The sequence below is a fragment of the Mastigoproctus giganteus genome, chromosome 2 (assembly GCF_048544385.1).
Source record: "Mastigoproctus giganteus isolate SK-2022 chromosome 2, ASM4854438v1, whole genome shotgun sequence".
NCBI classification, from domain to species: Eukaryota; Metazoa; Arthropoda; class Arachnida; order Uropygi; family Thelyphonidae; genus Mastigoproctus; species Mastigoproctus giganteus.
In genome coordinates this window covers 171,979,486-171,994,332 of record NC_143576.1, presented here as the reverse complement: position 1 = coordinate 171,994,332, position 14,847 = coordinate 171,979,486, and the positions used below count along the sequence as shown (strand labels likewise).

Here is a 14,847-nt window from a genome sequence, read left to right as displayed (position 1 = left end):
TTCCTGTAGGCATATGCCTGCTGGTTCATATCAGCCAATCAGATCATGTAAATCGTCTTTTGTATTATGCAAGACTCTACAATTCCATTAAAGAATTCTTTCAATTATGTGATTTTGTTGGTTGTTTTTTTTTCTAACTGCTTTTTAGATGTAGCTTGCTTGTATTAATGTAATTTCGCTTTGCCCTTGTTGTTGTAGGTTTTAGGAGCATTAGCAACTGAGGCCATATTGCTATCTGTTTATATTGTCTGTAAATTGCATGTTCTGAGGTCAATTTTCTGTTTGCTGGACAAAAAACCCGAGTTTCCAGGAGAAAAAAAACTGTGCTACCCTCACCAGAAACCAATTAACTTAGCTATGTTGTTAAAAGGGCCCATAAAAATTCCTCATGTCATTGACGGGAGCCAAAGATAACCATAGGAGCAGAAGAATCCTTTTTGCGAGATATAAGACAAGACTGAGTTTTAGAAGGATTGAAATCAACTAAGTTGTCTTTGCCCAACTGGAGAATTACCTGGAGATCGTCATTTAAGGAATTGGTAGCGGATATTTGAGAAGTTGAAGCTGATTGAGCAGGGAAAGGTTTCTCAAAATGGAAAGTGGAATGAAATGTGCTATCATCGGCAAAACTATGGATAGGATTTCCAGTCAATGGAAGAAGGTCATTAATATACAAGAGGAAAAGAGTGGGGGGAAAGAAATGAAACTTGGGGGACACCAGCATTAGTGAAGAAGTTAGAAGACAGAGAGCTATCTACTATCACTCTAGTGAGCGATCCGAGAGAAACCTGGATAACCAATTACAAAAAACAGTTGGCAAACCATAAGATGGAAGTTTATTTAGAAGACCTTTATGCCAAACATGATCAAAAGCCTTTGAGCTGTCAAGAGGAACTGCTTGTGTTTCACTGAACTCTTCCATTGAATTTGTCCACAAATGGGTAACATAAGCCAGAATATCACAAGTGGATTGACACTGACGGAATCCATACTGGCGATCGTTGATCAGACGGAAGGTTTCTAGGTAGTTTAAGAGTTGGCAGTTAATTGATTTCTCTATTACTTTAGAAAGAGTAGAAGTAATTGCAATGGGACGATAATTGGATGGGAGGGATTTGTCACCCTTTTTAGGAACTGGCTGGATATGATATGAGCAAATTTCCAAGCAGAAGGAAAAACACCTTTGGAGTAAGAAAGTGAAAAAAAGCAGCAAAGAACAGGAGTAAGTTCAGGAGCACAGATTTTGAGAACAAGTGGAGAAATACCATCAGGAACTGGAGCTTTCTTAGCATCAAAAATCGTCAAAATCCTTCTGACATCCTTTTGACGGAAAACCACAGGAGGCATTGAATGGAGCATGTTGGGAATGGTGGGAGGTGTTTTACCAAGATCATTAATATACGAGTTGGAAGAAAAATGGGATGCTAGCAGGTCAGCTTTATCCTTGGCTGAAGTGACAACAGAACCATCTGGTTTTGACAGAAGTGGGAGCAGAGAGGGGCAAAAGTTGCAACCAATAGCTTTGGCAAGAGACCAGAATGCTCGGCTACCATTAGGGCAAGAAGCACGTTTTCTACTCTTAGCCTGTTCAAACTCTAGTTTGTACTGATTGATAACTGCTTTACAATTGTTGGGAGCTTTGGTGTAGGCAGAAAATGAAACTGAAGAATTGGAAACAAGCCAATTTAATATGCAACGTTCTTCTCATGAACAGCCTTAGCACATTTATGGGAAAATCAAAGTTTAGATAAAGGACGAGATTTTAAATTGAAGTGTGGAATAAAGTATTTTATTCCTACAAGAATAATTTCACTGACACGATCTGAGCAAACGTTGACATCAGGAGTTTTGAAACAGTAATCCAACCAAGAAAAAGAAATCTCGCAGGTCATCCCATTTTGCATTCTTGTAATGCCAAATAATAAGAGGTTGGGAATAGTCATGAGATAAAGGCTCCATTGGAGATGAGACAATCACCAACACTCACTTCGACCGTATACTTAGAAGGGTTGTGTGTGAGAAAAACATCAAGCGTGTTGTCTGTATGGTTTGGATTGTCCAGTATTCTTGTAGGTAAATGAACAATCTATGCAAGGTCATTAGTAATTGCAAAAGCTTCAGCATCTCGACCAGATGGGTAGGTATGACTAAAAAACAGAAGCCAGCTGGAGTAATGAACATTAAAATCACCAAGAAAAATTATCCCACTGTTAGGGAAAGTTAGACTGGAAAAAGTCAAGTTGCAAAGAGAAGTCAAAGAGCTCTAAACGATTAGTGGAGTTGAAAGAACGGTAGAGACAACAGATGAATTTGATACAATGAGGTAGAGAGATTTTAAGCCAGAGAAGATTGAAAAGAGGAGATTCCAAATTACCAAGTCTGTGACAGGGAATATCGGAATGGGCACATACAGCGAATAATTTTAGCAACTGAGATGGCAGTAGTTGAATCAACTGATAACTGAAATTCTGTCAAAAAAAGTACGTGGGGTTTGGCAGACTGCAAGTGGAAATGGACATCATTGAGATTAGAAATGAAACCACTTATATTTGTGAAATGAACTAGGAAGTGTTTGGGAGGTTTAGATATTTTTGCAGATAAGCTTACTATATTAGTTTGACACTTCATGGTGTATTCAATAGTAAGAAAAAGTGGAGGGGACATGCTGTATGAAGTAATGAAATTTTTGGACATGCCGTACACGTGGTAAGAATATATCCAGATCCTTGACATGACATGGCTTCGACAATGTCCCCCCCCCCCCGCATACACACTACTCGTACTCCCTCCAGTCACTATCTGGCAGAGTAGAGGTAGCAAGATTATACACTAGCTGATCCGGAAGCCTCCTATAGAGTTACCAATAGGTTCAGTCCGGTGTACTAACTATCGGCTGGCTGGCGAACACCGTTTTTTAACTGTACCCTTGAAATGTAAGGAAGATTGGATCTCGCCATGATGTTCATCATAACCTCAAAAGTCATCAGTCATACTGCATGATGAAAGAGATGGGGAACGGTTCTATGGGCTTGATACAGGCAATTAGTAGGCCCATGGATTCCAGAGGTAGGAAAGTTCTTTCTGATTTTGGGGGAGTACAGAACACAAACTTAGAACCACCATTTTGCTAACTGGAAAAAGGGAACATATGAATTAGCCTAAAAGAAAAATCTTTACAATGAAAATAACAATGGCCCATTATTTTTAAATAAAAAAAAGCAGTTATTATGCTAAGAGAAATTTTATCTGCATATAAAAGGAAAAATGCTTCAAACGTGTCCCCTTGCAAGAGTTAATGGTAAGGAATGTTCTACCAATGCAGACCTTTAAAATAGTATGTGCGAGGATTACTGCTCTAAACTTAATAAGTAATGAAGTCTGCGTATTATTAATGAATTTTACATTGTGATATTTGAGATAAAAGTTTTTATTTGTTAAAAATTCTATATTTTGAGCTTCACAAAGACAACTATTTAATCCTTTTATTACAGATGTTCTGCATGTTACTTGCATTTTTAATTTATCCATACAGTCAACAATTGAAAAGAAAGAAAAGGTTTCTAGACCTGTGCACTAACAAAGAGATGCCCACAATAATCACAAACTTTGTTCAAACATTTTTAGAAATACTCTTTAGGGAATGCTTGGTGTCAGATGGGAGAGGACAAAGTAAATTAACTTTGTCTTGTTTTTAAACCTGTAGCTTAGTGACCAGTATATGTCTGTGTTTCCATGATGTTAAAGGTCATATTTTTTGTCATTTAAGTCCATAATGTTTATAAATAAACAGACATTAGAATTGGAGGTTTTATTGTTTTTCTCTGATTTGATTGGTAATAAAGGAACAGAACAATATATTATCCAAAATTTAATGAATTAATTTTTAAATAGGAAATTAAGTATCACTATACTTTACTACAGGGAATGGTGTGGTAATATTACTAAGACTTGCAGAAAACATGGGTTGGTGTTTTAATTTCTTTTTCATGAGTTTTATGAAATATTAATTAATTTTAACTAAGTAATTAATTAATTTTATCAGTATACCCAAACTAATAAAAGCTCACAGGAAACAGTTTCATCCATTACATTAATTAATTAATTAATTTTATTAATTAATTACTTAACTGAAATTGTAAATTAGGATATTATAAGCATAACAATAGCAGTTGAAAAAGTAATGTAATGGATGAAACTTTTTTCTGTGTGCTGATCAAATTGTGATATACACTATAGCTAATTTTCACTTAAGAGCACAAACATTACAGACCAGTTGATAACAGAATCCAGCATACCTCCGTAAAGTAAAATGATTACTTTGCATATCTGTTGTAGAAGTATACTAAATATGTAATCATAGTACTAACTCTTAGAATTTATAATATGCACTGTCAAATACTGTTACCTGATTGCTGATGTCACTCTAGTGATACAAATTTCTACAACGCTTTGATTGTTGTCATTGTGGGTAAAATTAGAAGCACTAGCAATATCCTGAATTTTGCTCAACACATCCGATAGGTCTCCCACAATACTTTTGTCATCTATAGAAAACAGATCTCCTGCCCTAGAAAGATCTCGATTAGTAAGCACTTGGGCAAATAGCTCATGCATCTTGAAGACCATGCGACTGGTTTATACAACATTGCCTACTGGGTAAGAAAGGAAGAAAAGCTGTTGTAAATCCAATAATATGACAAAGATATCGCATAAGTTAATAACTATAAGATGATTGAAAAGTCTCTCTGCAGTAGCTATTGGCAAACATTTTACATAGTATTTATTGCTGTATTTAATTGAATGACCTTGAGTTCTGGAGTCAAGAAAATAGCGGATAGCACTTTCAAGTTTAGTGTTTGTAAATATTATCTACAATGCTTGGCAATCAACTGGATATTGTATGTCTTGCACTATTGCAAGAGACTTTTCAATCAACTTATATTAATCATCAAATAATTCTATATGAAATCAGAAGACATTCGCAGACTTAACTGACCATTTTTTTTAATAGACAAAAAAAAAACACCACACTAGATGTAGACATGACAATAATTAAAAACCATACAATATTAGAATAACAGAAAAACTGAGTTCTCCATGTAAATTATGAAAGTTTAGTTTATTGTAATAAGAAGTAGTGGTTGTAGATTTTTACTAAAAAGCACAAACAAATGATAAAATAATATCTTTCAGGATTCCCTGCCACTTATCATCAGGCCAAAATAATGGGGTGGGGGTAACCTATTGTACAAATTTTTAAACTGGTTTTGCTATAGCCTGTTGAAGTACCACGAGATTTTTAATAAAAGAGATAATTATCAATATTTGCTGTTTGTTTTTTAATGGTGAAGGAGGGGGGGGTGCAGAAAAGAAAGAATGAAGTCTTAAATGAGGGTTTCTGATTTTAATGCAAATTAAGAAACATTAAGATTCAGAGCTCTCTAGGCTAACGTATCCTTCAGGTGCAAGTGCAGCATGTATTTGAATTAACCATGGTTCAAACCCATGTGACTTAAATATATGGTTAATGATTGTATTCATCAAACTGATTAGTTGTAGGCTCCTCTGACTTCAGGATCATGCCAGAGTATAAACAGTTGTTTTTTCTGTGGAGCTACTGAGTTCTGCTAATTTTTTATCATTGATTTTTTTTAAATTTCATTTTTGTACACATATGTAATTCACTGCTAACAATTACTGTTCTTAAAAGAGTAGTGTTCAATTGGAAGATTTAGGTTTGCAAAAAGGTACTGCACTCTATACAAGACCAAAAAAACCCTGATCTATTGTACAGTAATGTGAGAATTTGCCCAACAGTATTACAAATTATCACAGAATTAAATAATGTGCTTTTATTTTCTTGAAGTTCATTTTCTCAAAGATACTGAATCGCTATCTTACTTCTATCCATTATTTAAAAAAAAGAAATTTATAAAAAAAAAAAAAAAAAGAGTAATAGAGAAAGACTTCCCACTATTCAGAAAATAAAGTTTTACTGATATGTAAAACATTGGGGCAGGTGTGATGTCTCAATCCACACCATCTTTATAGTAATCTACTATTTATAATTTGTAAGTTATAAAACACACAGATAAAACAATGAAAGATATGGAAACAGAAATATTTGATAAAGAAGCAACATGAAAATTACTATATAAAAGTGGGAACATAAGTGGTTTACACAAGCAGTATTGTGTAAACTGCTTTTAAGTTTAAGTAAACACAAAAGTTACAAAATGAAATGCTGCAGAAATTTATATACACACACACAGTGGATATAATAGACATGACATAGAGGCCTCCATCATACAGTTCTTCCTTTATTCATCCCCCATCAGGGAATAATTTCATATTAGCATTTATTAACACTTCAACCAAAAAATAAAACAATAAATAATAATAATAACAATAAATCAGAGACAAGACCACTTGTGGAAATCTATCAGAAGCAATTAACTGCTTATAATTTTTGGTAAAATTGAAATAAAAAATATTTTGGCTTAACTGGGTAATGGTTCATAAAAGGATTTTTTTTCATCAGATATGAATCTACTACCAACTCAGTAGAATATCAGGGGGGAAAATTGGTATCTAATAGCTACCACATAAATGATGCAGAGTAGTCATAAGCATGTCCCAGCATGCAAATATTACTAGTGATGCAACAGTTTAACCAAGTTGTTATTTGGTTTTTAGGAGCATTAGCAACTAAGGCCATACTGCTCCAGGATATGTGGTAGTCATTCTCGGACCTTTCCGCATCCTCCGTATTTGGTGGTGACGGGCTCGAACCCCGGTCTAATCAAGAAGCGTGTGCTATGCACTGCTGCTCCTTCCCACCTAGCTATGGAGGCGCCTAGTTTAACCAAGGAAGATTCCAAAGGTGCAGTGTTTTTCAATTACAAATATATATGTAAGGTTGCAAATTTTTTGATTGACAAACCAGAACAATTTTTTTTTTTAAATTTTGATATCAAAATGTTGACATGTAAAATACACATAAAATTTGTGTGTAACTTTTATTAAAACAATATAAATTTATCAATATAAAATAAACATTTTCTTTCAAACAAGTACTTTCTATGGGATATGACACCCTTCATTAACCTTCTGTTCTTTCATTAGGTAATTAACATTTCTTGGAAGTTGTAATCAAAATTTACAACACTTGCGGTACAGTGTCTATGTTTAGGCAATTTCTTTCATAAGACCACTTATTTACACTATGGTCAAGAAAGGTAAATAAATATTTGTATATTGTAAATATGCATTAATATTCTTAAGAAAATTCTGTTTGCATTTTTGAAAATAAAAATGCCCAGTTTTCTGAAACTTTTTTTTTTTTTTTCTTTCAGCTCGGACCAACAAATTTCTTGAAATCTCAGACTCAGCAATGCAAATGACTATGGTCATCTGAGTGAAAAGGAACATCTCACTGATATCAATATATTTACATGTGTGTGAAACTGGGACATTCGATAGTCCTGAGTATCCTAGTTTTGCCAGGGAGTCCCTATGAACATATGTATGTAAATGTTATTCTAGTCCCACTACCTACAATATGATCATCAATGATAACATTTCAAATTGCGTTGTGAAATAAATATATTGCTACCTGCACAAACTGTCTCAGCAGATCTTGATACTACTGTTGAAACATATTAAAAGGACAAAAACATGTAATATTCATTTGTATAACAATGTTCGTTTTCAAAAAAATAAGAGAGCACCTCATTCGTAGTGTCCATTTGTATGATTGCCAAAACCAAATTGTATAACATCTAAACTTTTCCAGCATCCATACATATACACGTGCAATATTGATGCTCTTTGACTTCATCTGTAAACATAACGCCATGCACTTCTATCAGTGTCAGTATAATGCCGAGAACTGTTGATAATAAAATAGCTATAAATTACATACCATATTTTAAATGGTAACGAAACTGTAATATGACATCGAAAAGTGCAACGAACCGTGGCAGAGACCACATATCATCTTTCTTACCAATTCCGATTTGAAAGAAGCCAATTGTACAAAAAAAAAAAAAAAAAAAAATCATTAAGCTCCTCTAAATTTATACTCATGAAGGATGCCACAGATGAAATGGGATGACATTAAAACAAGTTGAAGTGCCTACGGCAAACCACGAAATGAACTGAATTTCCCATGACTATTTTTCTAATATTATTTCCCCAGCAGACCAAAACTATTTAAAATCTTTTGCCGGGCACACAAATATCACTTCCATGAGATGACATACTTACCCACTATTATAGTGAGAAGTTTAGTATTTTACTAGAACATGTATTAGGAACGTCACACGTGAAACCCACTCACTCATGGATTTCTCCATGACAGTAGTAAAGAAAAGGTGAGTGAACGACAGCGTATCCTCTTGCGGCTCTCTAGAGACAACTAACAACTGAACCGGTTTTCTCTAACATTATAGTTCAAGGTCCTTTCAAACCAGTAGCTTTTCCGCTGGAAAACAGAAATTCGTAAGTGATATTCTAAAAATATTCTAAACTAGGCCACTGTGTAAGTTTCCACTCCTTATATAACATAAACTCATACAGTACTTATGTATATAATTATTGTAAAAGTCGAATAAATAGAGAAAGAAGGTAAGTTAATACTGGAAGTTAACATTAACTAAAATTTCTCAAATCGGTTAGCACAAAACTATTAATCCACCGGTGTACACGAATTATGAACTAATGACGAGTAAAGTAACATGGATACACAAAAGAAAAAGATCTGCACATAGCAGCAGCAAGCAAAAGGCTGCTAAAAATTGAATGCCACAAATTATATTCTTTTTAGAAGCGAGTAAATAAGTCAGTAAAAAATATTAAAAGGAATAATAAAGTCATTGGCTCATAGAGGAAACAGAAAGAGAAATATAATCCAAATATAAAATTGTGCCGGAAGAGGGTGTAGTCACCGAAGAACTTGCCGCGGGCAAAAGATGGGAAAGGGTAAAAGAGAGAAGAGATTTTCCGTCAAGTGCATCAAGTATAGTTTAAAAATAATAATACTAAAATAAAAACTCATATTAGAACCATCCGAAAATTACCCCATCTACCCATGAGTATTATATCTGTAACTTGCGTGTCGGTTTGCCTGTTTTTCCGAACAAAAAAAAAAAAAAAACCGAGTTTCTTCGGGGTAAACCTTACTGTCCTCTCCTCAGACCAACTAACTCAGACAAGGAATGAAAAAGCCCATAACAGTTCCTCGCGTCAAAACTCTTTCTGCACTAATTTTTATCAGTTTTTTTAAATACAGATAAGGAATTTTGGAAATTATTCGTGGACTCCCTTAAAGCATCTTGACGTACCCTGAGCAGTTCGAGTAAGAGTGATGATAATGAACAATTACAATATTTGTAGGAAAATAAAATTGTAGCAGATAAATTCACGAGATGAAGGTGCACCTCTGGCTCTAGTGACAGCATCTATCCGTCGTGATATACTTACGACAAGTTCATTATAGTAGGAGGCAACACTTTGTGTCCTTTCCTTCAATACAGTTCCCAATTCAGTTACGTAAGAGGGACATATTGGTTGTAGGAGGCAAAGAAAGGAGGAAGCAGGCAGACTTGAAATACTTTCCTTCAATACGGTCGCCTGTTCAGGTGTACAAAAGGACTCTATTGGCTGCAGGGGCGTCGAGTGCCGAAAAGACGGTCAGTGAGTCGATGGTCATGCAAGGAAACACATAACAAACAGCGTCACCACACCCACCTTTCCGTTTCAATGGGAACTGAAGGGGAAAGAGCCTAGTAAAGCTGTTTGTCCTGGGCCAGCTAGCTCTTGACGCTCCTGAGTGAGCATTGAAGTTCATCTCAAACGTTTTCGTCAATTTCAAGTCTGTACACTGTGTCAACCAGGCTTTCCTCAAAATTTAAACTACTGATTGTGGGGAACTCATTGCAAACATGATTGGCCATTTATAGAGAACTGTCAGATTGCGGGCAACACAGAACTGTCTAAGATTTTATTATATAGTTTCCAATTGATGGTTTGCATTACAACCAATAATCCAAAGAAAAAAACTTCAGAACCAAATCACACAATGAACATGAATCTACTGAATTTTATTAAGAGCCAAATCCAATACAAAACAATGATAAGGCTCAGGCATTCCTACATCATCATCTGATCTGAACACTGTGTAATGTGACTCACCATACAACGGGATCTGTTTTTCTTGTTCCATGGTGCAAAAACAATTGGCTTGGCATTACTCAAAATAATATCTTACATTCTTTGGAGAATACCTGATTCGAGGCTATGAGTGGCTGCTTGGCCCTGAAAACCTATGCAGTTACGAGGTGCATCTCGCTATAGACTCGGATTACATTTAAAGAAACTCGACTGGTCCAACACAACTTTGCAAGAAAACAATATCGTTGAATTCTCCTCCACCACATTCCATGGAGATTTATGATTATTGCTCGTCTGTTTTGACTTGCCCGACCTACCTGTCCAAGACTTCAGTACAGCGCTTCTCATCAAAGGCCAATTTCAATACAACCGATAACGTTTGTGATGCAAACGTGATAATTTAAGGGTTCAATAACCAAACTAATTGAGTCCATCTTTTCGATTCTTCCTAGAAGACATTCCATAGTAACTGAAACCAGTTCGTTCAGAGGGGTAAAGAGGCGGAATAAAAAAAAAGGTAAAGTGCAGCCATTATCAACCCACTGCAGGATGGAAGTCTCCTCAACAATTCATGCTGAGGGAAGAGGCGGAATACTCGCTGTTAAGTAAAAGTGCCTAACCAAGTGGCCACTTGTTTATGCAACATTTTCATTTGGACTTCTAATAGCAATAGCATTAGTAGAGGCATTTGATGCAAGAAAGCAAGCTTATGCAGCATCAGCCAAAAAAAAAAAAAAAAACCCCACTTCCACTTCACCCCTCAGTTCGTTCAAAATACCTGTCCAGCTGAGCCTTAAACTTATTTAGGCTATCAACCTCCACCACAAGGGATGGAAGTCTGTTCCACCAACCAACCACCCGCTGGCTAAAGGCAAATTTCCGCACGTCTATCCTACATCTGTCTTTCCTCAATTTGAATTTATGCCCTCTCAGGTGATTTTTCTGAGCTAGAGGAAGAATCCCATCAGCATTGAGCATGCTTAAACCATTCAAGGCTTTATACACCTCTATCAGATCACCTCGCTGGTGCCTAGTCTCCAGACACTGTAATTTGCAAAACTTAAGCCTTTCTTCGTAAGAGCACCCCTTTGTTCCATTCACTAATCTTGTTGCCCTTCTCTGTACTCGTTCCAGCAGCTCTACATCCTTCTTGAAATGAGGCCTCCGGACCTGTATACAGTACTCTAGGTGTGGCCTGACCATTGCCTTATACAATGGAATAATCACCTCCTTATCCCTGCTGAAACATTCCTGTATATCATTGACAATACTCCATGAGCTACTCTTGCAGCCCGTCTGCACTGCTCAGAGAACTTCATATCTGCCTGCACAACCACCCCCAAGTCCCTTTCATTCTCTACCACTGTCAGTGTAGTACCACAGAGTTGATACGTTGCTCTGGGGTTGCTGTTTCCCATGTGTAGTACTTTACATTTGTCAATGTTAAACTTCATTTGCCACCTCTCAGCCCATCTGCTCAACCTTTCCAGATCCTGTTGCAGCAGCATAGTGTCAGTAGTGTCAGTCCTTGACAACCCTGCCAACCTTTGTATCGTCTGCAAACTTGGACATTAAGCTTGATATACCATCATCAATATCATTTATAAATACAGAAAACAATAATGGACAAAACACTGAGCCCTGAGGGACTCCACTAATAACATTAGTCCACGATGAGCAGTGTCCATTGATTACCACTCTCTGTCTTCTCCCCCTCAACCACCCCTTTATCCATAGCAGCAATTTGCCTCCAATGTCACACTGCTCCAATTTGTGTAGCAGTCCTCCATGTGCAACAGTATCAAAAGCCTTTCTAAGATCCAAGTATATAATATCAAAGTTATTCCCTGCATCCAGTTCTTTTGTGACTGCATCATAGTATTCAATCAAGTTGGTCAGACAAGACTTCCCCTTAACAAAACCATGCTGTGTCTGAGCTATAACTGAAGTCTTGTCTAAATGATCCTGCAGTGCTTCTTTAACCAGTGCCTCCATTAATTTTCCTGGAACAGACGTTAAGCTCACAGGTCTATAATTACTTGTGTCAGCCTTTGATCCTCCTTTGTGAATTGGGGTCACATTTGCACATTTCCAGTCTATGGGTACCTCCCCTGAGTCCAAGGAAGCTCTCGTAATTATGGCTAAGGGTTTGCTTACTTCCTTTGCTGCCTCCTTTAATATAACTGGATAGATCCCATCCATCCCGGGTGCCTTTCTTGTGTTTATCTTCAACAGTTTCTCCTCCACTTTACTCCCAGTTATTTCAAGATTCTGTAGTTACTGCTAGAGTTGAATACATCTCTGGCATTCCCCTTGCTGAATAACTCCTCATGTGTGAATGTCGATGCAAAATATTCATTTAGTTTGTTAGCTACCTGAGCAGGATCATCACCAGTTGACCCATCAATATCAAGTGGACCAATCTGATTCATCCTCTTCCTTCTAGAGTTTACATAAGTAAAGAACTCTTTGCTGTTTTTCTTTGCATCCCTTGCCAAGGATTTCTCGTAATCGGCCTTCGCCTGCCTAACCTCCTTTGTAACTTGGTTACATATCAACTTGTATCTATCATAGGCTTCTGTGTCATGTGTTAATTTGTAAGTATCCCATGCATTTTTCTTCTCTGCCATATGCCTCATTAGTTCATCTGACATCCATTTTGGCCTAAACCTTGAACAATATTTCTTAGTTGGTATGTAAAGCCTAGTAGCTTCCAAGATAAGTTCTTTGAATACTTCCCATTTTGAATTTGCTGTTGTTAACATCATCAGTTGGTCCCACTGTATAGAATTTAAATACTGTCTCAGTCCATCGTAGTCGCCTTTACGGAAGCAATAACCCTTCCCTTTACCCCTAATGGTAGTTACCTCTTTGAGTAAATCCCACTTCAGCACACTGTGATCACTGCCACCTAGTGGTTCATTTATCTGCAGATTCTTAATGCATGAAGAATCACTGCTGATAATCAATAGATGCTAGCTCATAGTGTATGTCTGCGCAAGTAGCACAGTGGTATCGTCACCGTCTTCCTCCCACTCGGTGGAAAATTCCCGGTTTCAAATCCCGTCGATGAAGCGAGGAACTTTAATGGTTTTTTTTTCACTCCATGGCTGAGTTAATCGGTCTCAGGCGTAGATAATAAGGTATTTTTCCCCAGATACTGGGGTTTTTTTCGTCCTGCAAAACACGCAAATCATCAGAGACCACACGTAATTTATAGACACAAATACGGGTTAATGTAATCAATTATGGGTAACCCTAATATAATAATTTAATTTTGACGCAAAATACCAACACAGACCCAGAATCCTGCTTAAAGCAAATGGAGGGAACACAGGTGAAGCCATCAACACCTATACAGTCCCATTCTAACATTAGCTTTCGGGATCCTAGTTCGGACTAACTCCGAGCTGGAGAATATCATTAGAAAGACAAAAACAATGGTGACAAAAAGCTGCCAACCACACTGGAAATCACCGTTGAAGAGCCTGAAATAGCTCGGAAAGTAGGAGGACGGGGGCCTGATAGACCATATAGGTTAACAGAAGACAGTGACAGCTAATCTGAAGGATTGCTTCCAGAAAAACACAAAGCACTCTACCAGGCTATAAGGAAGTTAGAAAAGTGGTATATCCCTCGTGAACTAAGCCGGAAGTCTCCTCCAGCCCATATGGAACAAACGAATCTAGAATGATGGGGCAAAGCAGACACTCCATGGGAGACACATGGAACCCGAGGAGAATTTGTGCCCTTTAAGAACCATACAAAATCAACTATTGGATCTCCCCCACCCGAATCTTCTGTTCCTCCTGCGGTGGCAGTATATCAATGTCGCCACTACTTTAGGTGCTCCATTCGAAATAACGAATGTATCATGATGAAAGACAAGAAAATACAGGGTTAGCAAAGTCTACACGCGTAGCACTCTGATATCGTCGCCGGCCTCCCCACACCGGGTGAGAAAGGCCCGGGGTCTAATACCGTCGATGACGCGAGGTACTTTTATGGGCTTTTTTTTGTTTCGTGGCTGAATTAGTCGGTCTCAGGCGTAGATAGCAATTCTTTTTTTTCGTCTAGAAAAGCAGGCACATAGACCAGAGAACACATTCAATTTACAGACACAATACACATAGCTAGTTGACTTCTCGTGGGTAGCATAGTAAGTAGGATCGCAGTCCTCCCCACACCGGGTGGAAGAGACTTCATTTCGAGTCCCGTCGATGATGGGAGGAATTTTTGTGGGCCTTTTTCACAGCGTAGCTGAATTAGTAGGTCTCAGGCGAGGGTAGCATGTGTTTTCCCCCGAAAATTCGGGTTTTTCGTCCAGAAAAAGAAAATTGACCACCACTTAACACATGCAGTTTACAGACAATATACACGGAGCAATGTGGCCTTAGTCACTGATGCTCCTAAAATCCTACTGCAATAACAATAATAGGTAGTTGAAAGTAACTTTCGAGCTAAACCTAATAATAATAATAGGGCGCGATGGCCCAGGATTCAAGTCCCGCTTTGGCGGAAGCGAACGCGGCTCCATTACGCTGGGAGACCGGTATAATAATAATAGTTATAAATTAGAATAATAATAATGAAATGAAAAATAAATAATAATAATAATAAAATGAAAAATAAATAATAATAATAATAAAATGAAAAATAAATAATAATAATAAT

At 37.1% G+C, this 14,847-nt stretch overlaps 1 protein-coding gene across 1 annotated transcript in view; it reads right to left on the bottom strand.

Annotated features, from left to right (window-relative positions):
- The window catches only part of melt (ventricular zone expressed PH domain-containing protein melted), a 283,797-nt gene extending 275,459 nt beyond the window's left edge, over window positions 1-8,338 (bottom strand). The window contains exons 1-2 of the mRNA XM_090368782.1: window positions 8,269-8,338; window positions 4,406-4,652 (exon numbers count right to left, since the gene is read on the bottom strand). Coding sequence (XP_090224908.1) covers window positions 4,406-4,626 — 221 coding nt within the window. The 5' untranslated portion in view covers window positions 4,627-4,652; window positions 8,269-8,338. The remainder of the gene's footprint in view (window positions 1-4,405; window positions 4,653-8,268) is intronic.
- Between the last annotated feature and the right edge of the window lie 6,509 nt (window positions 8,339-14,847).